At 33.0% G+C, this 16112-nt stretch overlaps 1 protein-coding gene across 1 annotated transcript; it reads left to right on the forward strand.

Moving 5' to 3' along the window:
- Positions 1-3975: 3975 nt before the first annotated feature.
- LOC120357707 (zinc finger MYM-type protein 1-like) lies at positions 3976-7315 on the forward strand. Its single transcript, XM_039448959.1, has 5 exons — positions 3976-4186; positions 4506-4812; positions 4915-5367; positions 5455-6282; positions 7003-7315. The coding sequence occupies exons 1-5, from the start codon at positions 3976-3978 to the stop codon at positions 7313-7315; spliced, it is 2112 nt and encodes a 703-aa protein (XP_039304893.1).
- The last annotated feature ends 8797 nt before the right edge of the window (positions 7316-16112 follow it).

Consider the following 16112-nt stretch of genomic DNA (forward strand, 5'->3'; position numbering starts at 1 on the left):
TAAAAAATGTATAAATAAATATAATACATATATAAATTTTTTTTATTATTTATAAATTTTTTACTCTTATAAATTTTTTTCAATTTTTGTAACATTTAAAATAATAAATATAAAATAATAAAAAAAAAGATAACTATAATATTATTTCTCTATTATTGTCCCACCATTTCTTATTCTTTAGATTAATAAGAAACGCGTGCGATTATAACGTTGGTGTGCGACCGTGCGATTATAGCGTTAGTGTGCGAACGACCACCTTAAAACGCGTACAAGCGAGAGGGCAAGCGTACGAGATTATAATAAGACGCGTACGAGCCAGAGGACAAGCGTACGAGGAAAGAGTGAGAGCGCAATACGGGAGGGAGCGAGAGAGCAGTGTTTTTCCGTAAGTGATGTCATTTATGCCGTGATTAGTGCCGCGAGATGGCATCGCCCCCTTCAAGGCGGCGATTGAGAGCGTTGGCGTACGAGCAAGAGGACAAGCGTACGGGGACGGAGGAAGAGCGCAATATATGGGAGAAAGCGAGAGAGCAAACACACGTGCGCTCCCTCAAATGATTCACCTATGCTATGATTAGTACTGCGAGGCGGCATCACCCCCCTCCAAGACGCGGTTAGCACGACAAAAATACATGCTATAAAATGTTCCTCCCCATTCCCCGCGTGACATCATCTCGGTTAGTACGGCAAAGACGCGCGCCGTGAACCCCCCCCCTGTCCCGCACCCCCTCAGATTCCTAAGTTAGAATCCGCCTTACTATCTTATTCAACAAGACCTTTGCCTTTACAATTCATGATAAAAAAACGAAACTCGCCCATAGAAAATCCTGTGCCGATAACCAAACAAAGAAAAATATTAGTGAGAAAAATAGAGAAAAGGTAGTCTGCTCATTAAAAATCTTGCCGTCCGGCATGGCTATCTTGACATCAGCCCGAAACTTAGACAAGGTAATTAAGAAACCTGAGGATCAGTAGTGACCACTAACTCAAGTTTTCTTTTCCTTTTCATTTCTCTAGCTAAGAATTTTTGTTATCTAAATAATTGCTTAAATATTTCGTAATTATTTTGTTTATTTTTTTTTCTTTTTTTGTTTCTTTTCCTTCTTCTATAATCCGTACATTGGTGCCAAGCAATTTATGTACTAGAGAACTACAATTGTAAGAACATATCTATAAATAATAAAAGTTGTAAACTAATATAATTTCTAGCACTTTCTTTCACACCTCTTGTACCACGCATCCTCTTCCACGCAACATAAAAATGCTACTTTTAAAACAAACACGTACTCTAAAAAATTTCGTCTATATAACCTAAAAAAAAAAGAGAAAACATTTTAAATAATGAAGTACTTGTTGTTATGAGAACGGGCATATCATCCATAATCATGACAACTGGTGACAGCGGCCGAAATTAATTCTATTACAACGCCAGTTTACAAGCGGCGGACAATCGTCAAAATACTAAAACAACATCGACAAAATGCTAAAAGACAAAATAATTAGACCAAGTGCAAGCCAATGGAACGCACCGATACCAGTGGTATCAAACAAGAGTGACACGTCCGGAAAGCAAAAATTGAGAATAGTACTTGACTTCAGAAAATTGAACGACTTAACAATAGGCGATTTATTTCCATTACCAAACATAATAGTTATATTAGATCAGTTAGGAAGTGCAAAGTATTTTACGACGCTAGATCTAACCTCAGGGTATCACCAGATACCAATGGCAGAAAAAGACAAAGAAAAAACAACATTTTCCACACCATACGGGCATTACGAGTACAATAGAATGCTATTCGGTTTAAAAAATGCACCGGCGACGTTCCAACGGCTAATGAATTCCATACTCGCCGGCGTGCAAGGTATCAGATGTCTTGTATACTTAGACGACATCGTCATATACGGGCCAAGTCTGTAGGAACATAATCGCCGCCTGACAGAGTTATTCCAACGACCAAGGAAACATAATCTAAAACTCCAAATAGACAAATGCGAATTTCTAAGAAAAGAGATCAATTATTTAGAATACGTAATCAGGGAAGAAGGAATACGGTCAGATTCGAACAAAATAGTAATAGTCAAAAACTTTCCAACGTCAAATTAAATCAAAGATATTCGTGCGTTTCTAGGTCTAGCAGGATATTACAAAAGATTTATAAACAATTTTTCGGGAATAGCCAAACCACTAACCATGCTGACATAAAAAGATAAAAAGTTCGCATAAACGGTGACGCAACAACACGCATTCAAGTCATACAAGGAAAAACTGATAATAGTACTAGTTAGTACTTAGTGTTAAGTTACCCGGACTTTAAAAAGACATTTATAGTGATGACCGATGCATCCGACTATGCGATAGGAGCAATACTGTCACAAGCAGGGGCGGCAGGACCAGTATGGTGGGTATGCTGACTACCATACGTGAGATTTTTTAGCATATGGTATACCATACGTGAATTTTAGATTGACATTTTTTTAATAAAAAAAATTCAAAATATAAATAAAGAAAAAATTTCGATTAATGAAGGGTTTGCACTTTTCGCTCTGTATATATACATGCTTTACCTATCGATGCTCACAAGGGGAGGACCAGGTGAGAGACCCTGGAATTTTGATCCCAATTTTTTTAGTTATTCTGGAGACGAAAAAAAAGTTTACGTCTCCCGGCGTTTCATCGAATAGGCCTTAGTTTCGAAATAATAAATTTGTGAAAATTGGCCATACCGCAGTGCGTCATATGAGCCTTCCCGGTAACTGTTCTCGCAACCAGTGCAGTCAGCTCCGTGCGTTAGGTGCTTGCTTCAAAATTGTAAGATCCGGTTTCGCTCCCGGATGTGTGCAATATTTTTTTTCTTTTTTTTAATAAATGTATTTATTTATCTTGATGATATTAATATAGTATGCAAATTTCTAAAATATAAAATTTAATTTAATATCATTTTCTAAACTTCAATTTAAATTTAATTTGAAGGGAATTTGAATTCAAATAATATTTGAAATAATAAATAGGTAATAATAATAATAATATATAAGTAAAATCTGCCATACTTAAATAATTAACTTTTGTAATAAAAATATTTACATTCACATTCACAATCAGATGTTTGTTTATTATTCTTCTTTTGCGATTAATTATTTTAAAAACTAGAATTTTAAAATACTGTTAATATTATTTCCAATTAAATTTTAAATTAGAATTACAATTTGAAAATTTAGATACGTTGCCTTTATATGTTATCCATTTCAAATAACTTATATATTATTATTATTATTACTTATTTATTATTTCAAATATTATTACTTGAATTCAAATTCCCTTTAAATTAAATTGAAGTTTAGAAAATGATATTAAATTAAATTTTCTATTTTAGAAATTTGCATACTATATTACTATCATCAAGATAAATAAATACATTTATTAAAAAATAAATAAGAAAAAAAATATATTGCACACATCCGGGAGCGAACCCGGATCTTACGATTGTGAAGTAAGCACCTAACGCACGGAGCCGACTGCACTGGTTGCGAGAACACTTACCGGGAAGGCTCATATGGCGCGCCGCGGTATGACCAATTTTCACAAATTTATTATTTCAAAACTAAGGCCTATTCGATGAAACGCCAGGAGACGTAAACTTTTTTTTTGTCTCCAGAATAACTAAAAAAATTGGGATCAAAATCCCAGGGTCTCTCACCTGGTCCTCCCCTTGTCAGTAGATCGAGGATTGAATTCAGTCGATATCATCGGTCTGCCTGCCTATTCGACAGTTTTGGGCAGTGATCTGCATATTGTTGTACTTTTGTACTACATACGTTGTACATACATATAGTCTAAAGGTATAATTTCATGTGCTGCAAACTCATGCAGCAAAGAGGTCACGTGATCAAATTGGACGAATCAGCAGCCACACCATCGTCACTCATTCGTGTTATTCGTGTATCTTAAAGCAAAGCATTGGTATTAGTAAGGTTATGGATAAATACCTTCTGAAGAAAAGCAAGCAACCAAACCTCAATGTGGAACTAGCGACATCATTTAGTTTGGACGCTTTTAATAATAATATGCTATCTACTTCTGCGACTAATGCGACTTCTAAATTAACCTCAAACTCTAAGAAGTCGACTTTTGCCAATGCCAGAAGTGTTAGCTCTATTTTAGATGTTTCTGAAGAAAAGAATAAACGTATGTTTCCCCTTCTTATTTTTTTTTTTTTTTCATATTTTTGGCAACATTATTAGTATGTTAAATTTTGGAAATTTATTTCTAGAAGTTCTGTCTCAAGCTTCCTTTTGACGCTAGCAAAAATGTATCCCTGGCTATTCTTGAGAGATAATAAAAAAGGAATTTGCTCAATTTGCACAAAAACTGTCAAAAAACAATTTGCACTGCCAAATAATCAAAACAGTCAGACTGCAAAAAAAGCTTTTGTGACAACAGGATTCACATTATGGAATAATGCATATTTATCTTTGCCTAAACATGAAAAAAGTGAATCGAGCAGCTAATGAGTTACTGCTAAGTTTGAAGTCTGTGAGAGTTGTTCAGTACATGTCAGTTGCGAATCAAAAAACAATGATGGAAAATAGGATAGCATTGAAGAAAATTTTTTGTACTATCAGAGTTTTAGCTCTGCAAGGCTCGTCACTAAGAGGCAATGGCAGCAATAAACGTTCAAACTTTAATGAAATCCTTCAAGCAAGATCTGAGGATATATTAGAATTAAGGGCGTGGTTACATCGAAAAGGACACAAATGGACATCTCATGATATACAAAATGAAATTCTTGAACTCATGGCATCAAATATAAAGTAGCAGAATTTAAAAGAAATCAAAGCAGCTCATTTCTTCGCTCTTACACTTGATGAAACGTCGGATATTGCAAGATTGGAACAAGTTTCCATTTCCATCAGGATTGTATCTGACAATTTATCTATCAGAGAAATTTTTTGGGGATTTTATGATACTAAAAATACCAAATCTGAAACGATTTATGCTCTTGTTAAGCATGTATTTGCTGAGTGTGGATTGGACATGAAAAAATTACGTGGCCAATGCTACGATGGAGCATCTAATGTTTCGGGAAAAATATCGGGACTGCAAACTCATATTTGTAAAGAAGAGCCACGTGCTGTATTTGTACACTGCAACGCACACAGGCTAAACTTGGTTGTTCAGGATGCAAGATGTTACTACTGCCAGAAACTTTGTTGGAGTCAAGTTGGGATCAAAGACCTTATTACTTTTATTTGGGACTCCCCAAAACGTCTTGCCGAGTATAAGGGATTTCAAGAGGCTGTGTTAAAAGAAGATGATGAGGAGAATCTTGGAAAAGTTTTAACCATTGCTCCATATTGCCCGACTAGGTCTTTATTTGTATTTTAATGTACATATTGTTGCATTGTAATATGTGCGAATATGATTAATCACTATTTACTGTTTAACAATTTTAGATGGTGTATGCGAGTTTTTTCGCTGAAAAGGCTTCAGCAAAAAATAAATTACATGGCAGCTTTGCAATTCTTGGGTGCAATGAAAATGAACAGGAAAGTCGACAGCAGTAAAATTGAACTTCTCAACAAGGAACTACAAGAGTCAAATCTTTGCGCTCTCGATTCACACCGAAAAGTGGATGCTGTCATGATAAGTTTGGAGGCTATGCGAGATTCAAAGTTTGAATTAATTTGGAAAAAGTCTAAAGAAGGAGCTGAAGTAATTGGGCTCGAAGAACCCAAGTTGAAGCGCCCTCGAACAGTTTCTAAGCACATTGACTCAAACTTTAATAAAGCTCATACCTTCAAAACACCAAAAGAATACTATTCAAGGATGTACTACGAAGTGTTCGACAGAGTTTTGATGTCTTTAAAAGAACGTTTTGAAACGAGTACACTCTCACATTTCGATGAACTTGAAACCTTCTCTATTGGTGGAGATATAGATAAGAAAAATATTATCGATTTTTATGGTGATGACTTTGAAGAAGAAAAATTGCTCCGAGATCGTCAGATGTTTTTGGACATAATTCAACGAAAAAATGTTCAACTGAGACATGTGAAAGATGTAGTAACATACTTCGAGAACAATGACTGGTGTGCTGCTCTCGTTTCAGAATATTTCAAGCTCATTCAGCTCCTGACTGTACCAGGTTCCACTTGCACCAATGAACAAAGTTTTTCCAGTTTAAGACGACTGAACACTTCTACAATGTTGCAAGATCGTCTTAATAACATTGCAATTCTACATGTTCATTATGGCATGACAAAGAAGCTGGATTTAGATAAGTTGGTTGATGAATTTATCTTGAAGAATTCAAAACGTACTGCAACGTTTGCACTTTTGCATTAATTCGAAATATTAAGATCCGGTTACACCAACATCGCATAATATTTAAACTTTAGCTTAACTCACTCTTCATCTCTTTCTAAAGGGACAGTTAAAAAGAGATAAAGAGTAAGTTAAGCTAAGGTTAAATATTATGCGACGTTGGTGCAATCGGGCTTTAATATTTCGAATTAATGCAAAAATGCAAACGTTTAGAATTCTTCGAGATAAATTCATCAATCAACTCAGGGCCTCAATCTTTAAGTATTAACTAAACTTTATAGTGTTTATTTGAAACGTTACCTCAACTAAAATTTATTTAAAACGTTATATATTTTTTGAAAATATATATACATATAATATATAATAATAATAACATATAAATGGATTAAATATATTCAAAAAGTTTGCACTCGCCTGCCTACCCCCCCTCCCCCTAGACCTTCCCCGCTACCATACGTGGGAATTTTCTGTTCTGCCGTCCCTGGTCACAAAGGCCGATAGGACAAAATCGTCCGATAGCATACGCTAGCCGAATCTTAGCAAAGCAAAACAAAACTACAACATAACAGAGGAAGAACTATTAGCCATTGTATGGGCGGTAAAGTATTCCGACCATACTTATACGGAACTCACTTTAAAATTATTACAAATCACAAACTGCTGACATGGCTGTTCAGTGTAAACGACCCAGACTCGCAACTAATACAGTGGAGACACAAGTTAGAGAAGTACGACTATGAGGTCATCTACCGAGCTGGAAAAAGAAATGCAAGCGCCGATGCCCTAAGTAGAAACCCGAGCACAAGTCAGGTGAACAGCATCAAGCAGAAAGAAAAAGAATACATAGAGGAAGAAAAAAAACAACTCCTATACAAGTACCACAATGCACCTAGAAGAGCATCAAGAGGAACGCACGCTAAACCGCTTAAAACTGGAACACAGATGGAAGGGCATGACAAAAGATGTGGAAAATCACATCGCAAAATGTGAAAAGTGTCAGAAAAATAAACTGACGAAAAAACAAAAGACGCCACTAATAATTTACAGACACATCAGAAAAACCATTTCAAAAATGCGCCCTAGACATAGTAGGATCGCTAACAATGACAGCCTCAGATAATAAATATTTATTAACATTCCAGGACAACCTAATCTAACCTAACCTAACAAAATTCGAAAAAGGTATACCAGTACCTAACCAAGGAGTGGCGACAATCGCAAAAAAATTTACAACAAAATTCATACTAGAACATGGAATACCCGAAATAATACTCACAGATCAAGGGAAAAATTTTGTAAGTGATCTATTTAAAAATATATGTAAGTTATTACAGATAAAGAGGTGCAAACAACGGCGTATTACCGTAAAAGTAATGGAAGTTTGAAACGTTCTCACCGAATGCTGGCGGAATACCTACGCCATTACATTAATGCAGAACAGACCGACTAGGACGAGTGGATTCCCTACGCAATGTTCGCATTTAACACGACATCGCACACCGGACACCCCGTTTAAGCTAGTGTATGGGAACAAGGCCATGTTACCCATGGCGCTGTCAAAGACGCCGGAAACAATGTATAGCTACGACGACCACGCGCAAAAGCTAAAAGACAAATTAAGAGCCGCGAACCAAATAGCACAAGAAAACCTCAAAGAAGAAAGAACCAAAGCAAAAGAATACTACAACCGGAAAACAAAAGAAACAACTTATAAAATCGGAGATAAAGTACTACTCTACGATAAAACACTGCGAAGGAAAAGATAAAAAAAATTAGGAGCACTATGGATCGGACCATATCTAATAATAGAAAAACACGACGACGTAAACTATACAATTAAAATGAGGCGGAAAAAAATACGGGTACATACGGGTACATACAAATAGAATAAAACAATTCATAGATCATTAAAAGAAAATGCTTTACGGAGAAAAATACGGCTACAAAAAAAATTATTTTTTCTCCCCTCCTTCTTTTCTCTTTCAAAACGCGCCACGAAGAAAACGCATAACAAGCACACATACGCACACGCACGCGCATATGTACAGGCACGCGCATATGTACAGGCACGCAAGCACGCACGCAAGCACGCACGCAAGCACACGCACACACACGCACACGCACACAGCACACGCACACACGCAGGCGCACACGCACACGCGCACGCGCGCACACACACACACACACACACACACACACACGAGGTGTCCCAGACCACCCGTACACCCCTTTTATCTTCGCAGGACTAGATTCAATCAAGAATATATTCAGAAAAAAGTTGTAGGCTTTCAAAACTTCATTTAATAGTTTACGAGGTATTGTATTGTTGTATGGAATTGTACTATACTGTATTTGTTTTGATAAAAAGAAGAACAACAATTGTGGAATATATCTGAGGTGGTGGAATATCATATTTCTTATAATTCGCGTTGAAAAAGTCATATTATATGTAGGTTACGGTTGTGGAGTATGGTCGTCCGCCATATGCATCTCTCTCGTGACTTTACAATCTCATTATAAACGTTGTATAATTTAGTAAAAGCAAAGGAATTATTTTAAAAAGTTTTAATACATTTAAATAACGAGACAAGCTATATATATCGCTCGAAAGCAAATCTTCGTATAATATTTTAGAATTTACAAACATTTGCAAGATTTTTCAAACTGTGACACATACTTGCCGGATTTAAAGCACAGTTTTTTAGAAAGAACCTTGACCTTGAGATTTTTTGCAATAAATTCTTTATAGTTTTTCGGGATAAGGGGGAATAGTAGAGATGCATATAAGCATCAAAATTATTAAACTGATTAACAATTTAATTGTCGCGATATTACATTTTTGGTTTCTTTTTAAAAAGTATTTTAAATCCAGCAAATATGCAGCATACAGTTCAGGGAATCTTATAAATATTTGTAAATGTACTTGAAAATTTATTAAGCTAAAAAATATTTCTTTTTGTTTGGTATAGCCTTTCTCCTTATTTAAGTATTTGGTACATTTGTCGATTATATGAGGACATTGTTTAAAAATTTTAAATTCTGTTTAAAACATTTTTTAAGCAAAAAAAGTGATTAAAAGCACTTTTTTTGAAATATATTTTATGAAATGTTTGTAAAATTTTTTTATAGCACTTATTTATGAGTAAAATCTACAAAATATCAGTAGTTAAGGTTTTTTTTATAAATAAAAGTGCCTTTCATGACATTAGTTGTTATTTTCACGATTCTCCTGCTATTCCACAAACGCATCGCTTTTTCTGTCTTTAGTAAATTGTAAATTACGTTTGTTCTATATACCTGATGAATTTCTATCAATAGGGTAATTAATAAAACTTTGTGGCTAATAAACTGACATTGGTTAAAATCGTTTTATTCGATTGTGTCGCGTTAATATTTAAAAATTTATTGTTAAGAAACAATATAATATTCCATAATCCTCTTCTCTATTCTATATTTTGTCATAAAATATCTCGTGATATTTTCGACATAATATTTTCGTAATAAAGTTAATTTAAAAAAAAAATATTTATGTGTTTTCTTTACAATAATTGACTTATCTCATTATTCCATACATAAAAGCGTTGAGGTTATCAAAAATTCAATAGTTTCCAAGATATTTTATATTTTATGATGAAATATGCCAGAATAAAGTGTAAAATGTTTTATATATTATTGGTAACTCTGATATTTAGATAATTTTGTTTTAATGTTTTTATATATAGAATAATTAAAGGAATATTATTTTTACAAAATTATAATTTTATTTAAAAAATAACAATGGTCTATATATGGCCTCGGAAAATTTTTTGTAAAAATTAATTTTATTATTATTTTCTCCACTTTAGATCATATAATTTTTCTCTGAAACAATTCTCTGTATTTTTCATATTTTTTAAGAGATTTTATTATAAAGATTAAAATGGGATATTCTGTATATTGATTTTTTTCGTTATTTTTTAATAATAAACTTTAAAACAGTATTGAAGAAATTACTCGTTTAAAAATATATATTCTTCCTTAAATAAGAAATTCTTAATTTGTGGAGATTTAAAGCTATAATGAAATTGGCATTATTAAAAAGACTGAATAAAGTAAGAAATAAATAATGTAAAACATGTTTTAAAAATATCGGAAAAAGACATACATTTAGAACATCTTGATGAATAAAATTGGTTCTTTTAATATCTAAAAACTGTACTTTATATATTTAAATGTGTACAGTACATGTTAGAAAAATAGAGGAATAAAATTTAAATAATAAATATTAATATTGTGTGTAAATTTAAAAAATTTTTTTTCCAACAATTTAAAATTTAATTTTATATATTTATTATATTCAATTTTTTTAACAATACAATGTACATAATATACATGAAATCCACATTGTATACACATTCGATAAATATTGAATCAATATTGAACAATATTTTTAAATATTAAGTTGCAGTGCAACATATTCAACATTAAACAAATGTTGTTTGTACAACATTTGTTTATCTTTTAAATATTAAATTTATGTTTTGAAACATTGATTCAACATTCGCAATGTTGTAATTTAACGTTTCTGAAATGTTATCTTAATGATATCTAAATGTTATCTTATATTGTATGGTGTAATGCAAGATATTGTCTCATGCAGCATAAAAGCTTGCAGCAATATGCAATATTGTAGAGATATTCTAAAGTTCCAGATATTTCATTTTTAGCAATGTTGTTTTAGCAATGTTGTAATATTTCAAAAATATTGTAAAAAAGAATATTTAGCAAGTAGTACGCTCTATCTCCCTCGTTCTTTAGTTGGACGAGGCAAAATTCTATTTCTTGCAATTAAAAAAACAAGGAAAAAATTACAGCAATATGACATTTTACGCCCACATTCTAATAAAATAAAATATGGTTGAATTCGAAAAAGTATATAAAATCACACGAATAAATATAGACACTAAGATCTAGCTACGACCAAAGAAGGCTTTCTTATCATCATTGTGTTGTTACATTATCGGTCCAAAACATATCTCTACTTTAAATCACGCGCCTCAAATGCGTTGTCACTCATATACGAATATTGCGAGAAGTATCACTGTGCCCCAGTGGTCGAAGTGGTAAGACACCGGGACCGGAGATTTCGGAGGTGCCAGGTTCGAACCCTGGGTGGGGTGTTATTTTTCGCAATAATTTCTATACAGTTTTTTCAGGGGGGAACAGGTTTATAGATGCAAATTAACATCAATTATTATATTTAATTAATTAATTAAATAAAAATCGTGATATTACTAATTCTTATTCAACATGCTGTGTTATGACCGGAAAAACAATTCAGCGCACATTCTGGTTGAATTCGAAGAAGTATATAAAATCAGCTACGATCGAAGAAGGCCTTCTCATCATCATTATGTTGTTACATTATCGGTCCAAAACATATCTCTACTTTAAATAAAAAATATTCTAATTGTAAAATTTTTAGTTCTTCTATATAAAAATTAATTCAAAGACATGATATAATATTTTTGGAAGTGCCAAAATATGTTACTATAATGTGTTACTAAATAATCTGAAATATTATTAGAAACACCAAAGCGTATTATATTCTAATATTGCTGTTATACTGCATTGCAGTATTTCTAAAGACGGACGTTTTATCATTGCTGTAATATTGCAGTAATATTTCAACAATAGATTATATTGCAATCTTGAGATAAAAGATTTATGAAATATTGATGCAATCTTTTGTATTATATGGGATTTAACATTTACTATATTAAACAATTTGCTACACAAGTCAATGTATTGAATTAAACATAACGTAAAAAATAATGAAAAACTAATACCTTCTGAAACGTGGATCAAAACAGCTAGGTAGTCTTTTTGATATATGCGTGATTGCTTCGTTTTGGCTTAATATTGATTTAAGGCATCTACAATAAAAAAGGAAAAAGGAGGAGAATGGGATGGAAATGCAGTGATATTTGCGCTTAGACTTGATCGCAATATAGATTTACGTATGATATCCGCAAGATGGTCGAGAAACACTTTGAGATGCAAGAGTTTGCACTATACTGCGACCTTTTCTAGGAGTTCCTGTCAATGTGATCACGCATGGAGGTTCGATAATCTCATTGGTATTGTTACTTGGACGACGTGGAGGTATTTTAGGCCAAGACGGATCAGAAGGAATTCTAGAATCGAAAATATTATGATAAAATAAAAAGATCTTGTTAGTTACTTAATAATATAATACACAATTATGTACCGTAATGTGCTGATGTTACACCTTTCTGAAATTGTTGATAAATTTTGCTCGTTTACTAAAAAATATAAAAAATATTAAAGCCGTATATGTCACTGTTATTTTCGTGCGATAATATTTTCTATTTTTACCTTTTATGTGCAACTGGAGTGTATTTATTTCATCCGTATCTGCCATATCCAAAATAAATAATTACGAATATTTTAGTTCTTTTATAATAACGTATTATAATATAATATTGCACTATTTTAATAAAATAGAAATTTGATGTATATTAGCTAAAAAGTTGTACAAAGCACGAGTCTGTCAAGTACATTTTCTCAACCTCAAATGCCTTTTTATGCTACTAGATTACACATTTTGTTTGTTGAGAGTCAATTGTCTTTAAGTTATTTTTTATCACTGCACAGAAGTATACCGAGAATGCGTTCTGTTTCACGCATAATGAGTGCAATAAATCATTAAAAAATTTTTAGGCTCGGTGCAAATGCATAGGTTTACCTAACAGTTAAATTTATTTGATGCTTACTAAAAGATGGCACAATCGTGCCTTAGTCTCGTTGTTTAACTAACGTTAAACAAAAATTTATGCGTATCACGTATGAAACGGAACGTACATACTTATAAAAGATGCATTTTGTTATTCACTCATAGCGAATTTGATTGCACCAATGCGCACAGGAGCACATTAATAGCTACGGTCTACTTGACGCTACAAATGCTTCGACGCATTCTTTGATTGGTCAATTTGTAAAATTCTTTGTTTCGATTAATCAATCAAGTGGACCGCAGACAAAATTGTACATAATACATCGTAAGAGTACGTGATGTGTGCACAGACATAGTATATCTAGGGTGGGTTCCGTCATGTGCATCTCTCTTGCAATTTTATAATTAATTATATCGTAAATGTTGTATCATGTTAATTAGAAGCAAAAAAATTGTTTCATAAAGTTTTAAGGTTTAATCAATATAATAAAATAGGCTCGTATGTGCTGAACGCAAATATACAATGGTAATGAGTTCAAAAAACGAGCAAATTGGGTGGAAAATGTATAATTAAAAAATTCTTACATATATAAAGAACGAGTTTTATGTTGTGACACAATGAAACGTTTCGGCTTTACTTAGTCTTTTTCCAATCGTATGACAATAAATAGCTAATGCTTTACGTATTCAAGACAATAAAGTAACAACCGATTAATACATTTTAGTTCGTCAAACCTAATCAATAATAATTCGAAGTGCTAAGTCAATGTTTTTTGCTCCGTGAGGTAGAGAAACTTGGCCGTTGTACATTTCAAAATTGCTCATTTGGAAGCGAAAATGTAATTGTAGTGGCATCGTACGAGAGTTTAACACGAATTCTTTAAAGCGATTGATACTTACATACGTACGCAGTGTATTCATAAAAAAAAATCCTGTGGTCAAACAATTTAATAGTCAAAATGAAAAGTAAATTACCTCGTTTAAATGATTTGTGAATGTGTCAATAGTTCAGATCAACTTGTTTCAATGTAACAACTTAACTGTGTGAGCTCTGGCTTAAGACTGATGTGCGATTCGACGCAAGGTTCGAAAATATAATAAGTAAATATTGTGAGAAGAAGCTAAGCGGTCAATTTTTTTAAAATATCGAAATAAGCGCAGTCGAGCACTTCGGTGTCTTTATTTAAATGTATGCTATTCTTTTGTTCTTTTATATGAATGGTTTCAGAAATAAGTCTTTTATAAAAGTTTTTTTCTGTGTCCAAAATTTGTGCATTTTTCCAATCAAAAACATAGTTTTCATTTATAATGTGCTCAGTGACAACTGAATGTCTCGACGGGTCTAATTTTATACTATTTTTGTGTTCTTTGATTCTTGTGCCTAGCTGTCTCTTTGTTAGTTTGTTCCACGTATGTTGCATCGCAATCATTGCAACATATTTTGTACATTATTGTTGTTATTGATGTTATTGTTGTTATTGTTGTTATTGATTACTTTTTATTTTGACTATTAAATTGTTTGACCATAAGTTTTTTTTGCGTATGAATGTAAGTACCAACCATGGACATAGTATAAATTGTTGTGCGGCAAACACACGAGGCGAGTCTAAGCTCGCAGGCACCAAGGATCTCGAGGTCCGGTGGACAGGATTAAGAATGAAGGAGTCCGATGGCTTTGAACAATAAATATAATTGTATCACGGTCGGTTACAGCGTAGTTACACTTAGATGTAGCTTTGGATACGACGAGTCACACTGTTGCACAAGCGACTTCATTAATTACTCTCCGTTGCTTGATCGCTTCGGTGGTGCTTTTGTACAAAAGTCATTGCACTAAGCCGTTGCTTAGCGCAATTGTTCATCAGCATTTTCGTGCGTTAGTCCAAGTAGTTCGCGGGTTTTGGGGATTTCGGGCTCCGTGTTGCGAAAATACTTTACATTCGTTGCATGGTAACCTCATTTGGTTGCCATGCCTTGCGTATTACTTAATTATAACATTTTTGTGACATGGTAACCTCATTTAGTTGTCATGCCTTGCGTTATTGCTTAGTTATAACAAAATAGACCAAGCGATACTAAGCGATGACTGGCACAATAAACGCCAAGCGATTATAGAAAAGAGCTCCCACTTAATATTTCTCCCACTTTCTTCTATTAGAGAGAGAGACGAGAAAATTACCTGGCGTTTGTCTCTCTCACACGTGCCACTCATCGATTGACATAGCATGTCCGGTCTATTTATACTATGTTTAAGGTACCAATCGCTTTAAAGAATTCGTGTTAAACTTTCATATGATGCTACTACAATTACATTATCGCTTCCAAACGAGCAATTTTGAAATGTATCACGGTCGAGTTTCTCTATCTCACGGATCGAAAACCATTGACTCAGCACTCCGATTTATTATTGATTAAATTTGACGAATTAAAATGTATTAATCGATTGTTACTTTATTGTCTTGAATATGTAAAGCGTTAACTATTTATTGTTATACGATTTGAAGAAAGCTAAGTAAATCCGAAACGTTTCGTTGTGTCACAACACAAGACTTGTTCTTTATGTAAGAATTTTTTAATTATTTACTTTCCACCCAATTTGCTCGTTTTTTGACCTCAATACTATTGTATATTTTAAGTTTCACTTAAAAATTTTTTAAGCCAAAAAAATTACTAAAAAAAATTTATTTACATAAACTATATTTTTGAAATGTTCATAAAACCTTGTTTTGTGACGCTTATTACTTATTACTTCTGTTACATCTGGCGCCCAAAAATTTCTTTATTTTTCCGCACCATGTGTATATATGCGCCAATATAATTTTCAATGCAGATAATCCAAAAATACAATTAATGCTAATTATAACAAAAAATTTGATATATAAAAATAAATTCAATTCAATTGACATCTTTAAATCAGAATTTATATAATTGTAACCTAAGCGGCTACGCAAAGTCGTTTACTTTCTGTAATACTTCTCACCATGATTAAAAATAGCCATAATAAAAAATTAATGAAATTAAAATCGCATGATGATTGCGTGTACTGGCTGC

This window comes from Solenopsis invicta, chromosome 5 (assembly GCF_016802725.1).
Source record: "Solenopsis invicta isolate M01_SB chromosome 5, UNIL_Sinv_3.0, whole genome shotgun sequence".
Taxonomy (NCBI): Eukaryota; Metazoa; Arthropoda; class Insecta; order Hymenoptera; family Formicidae; genus Solenopsis; species Solenopsis invicta.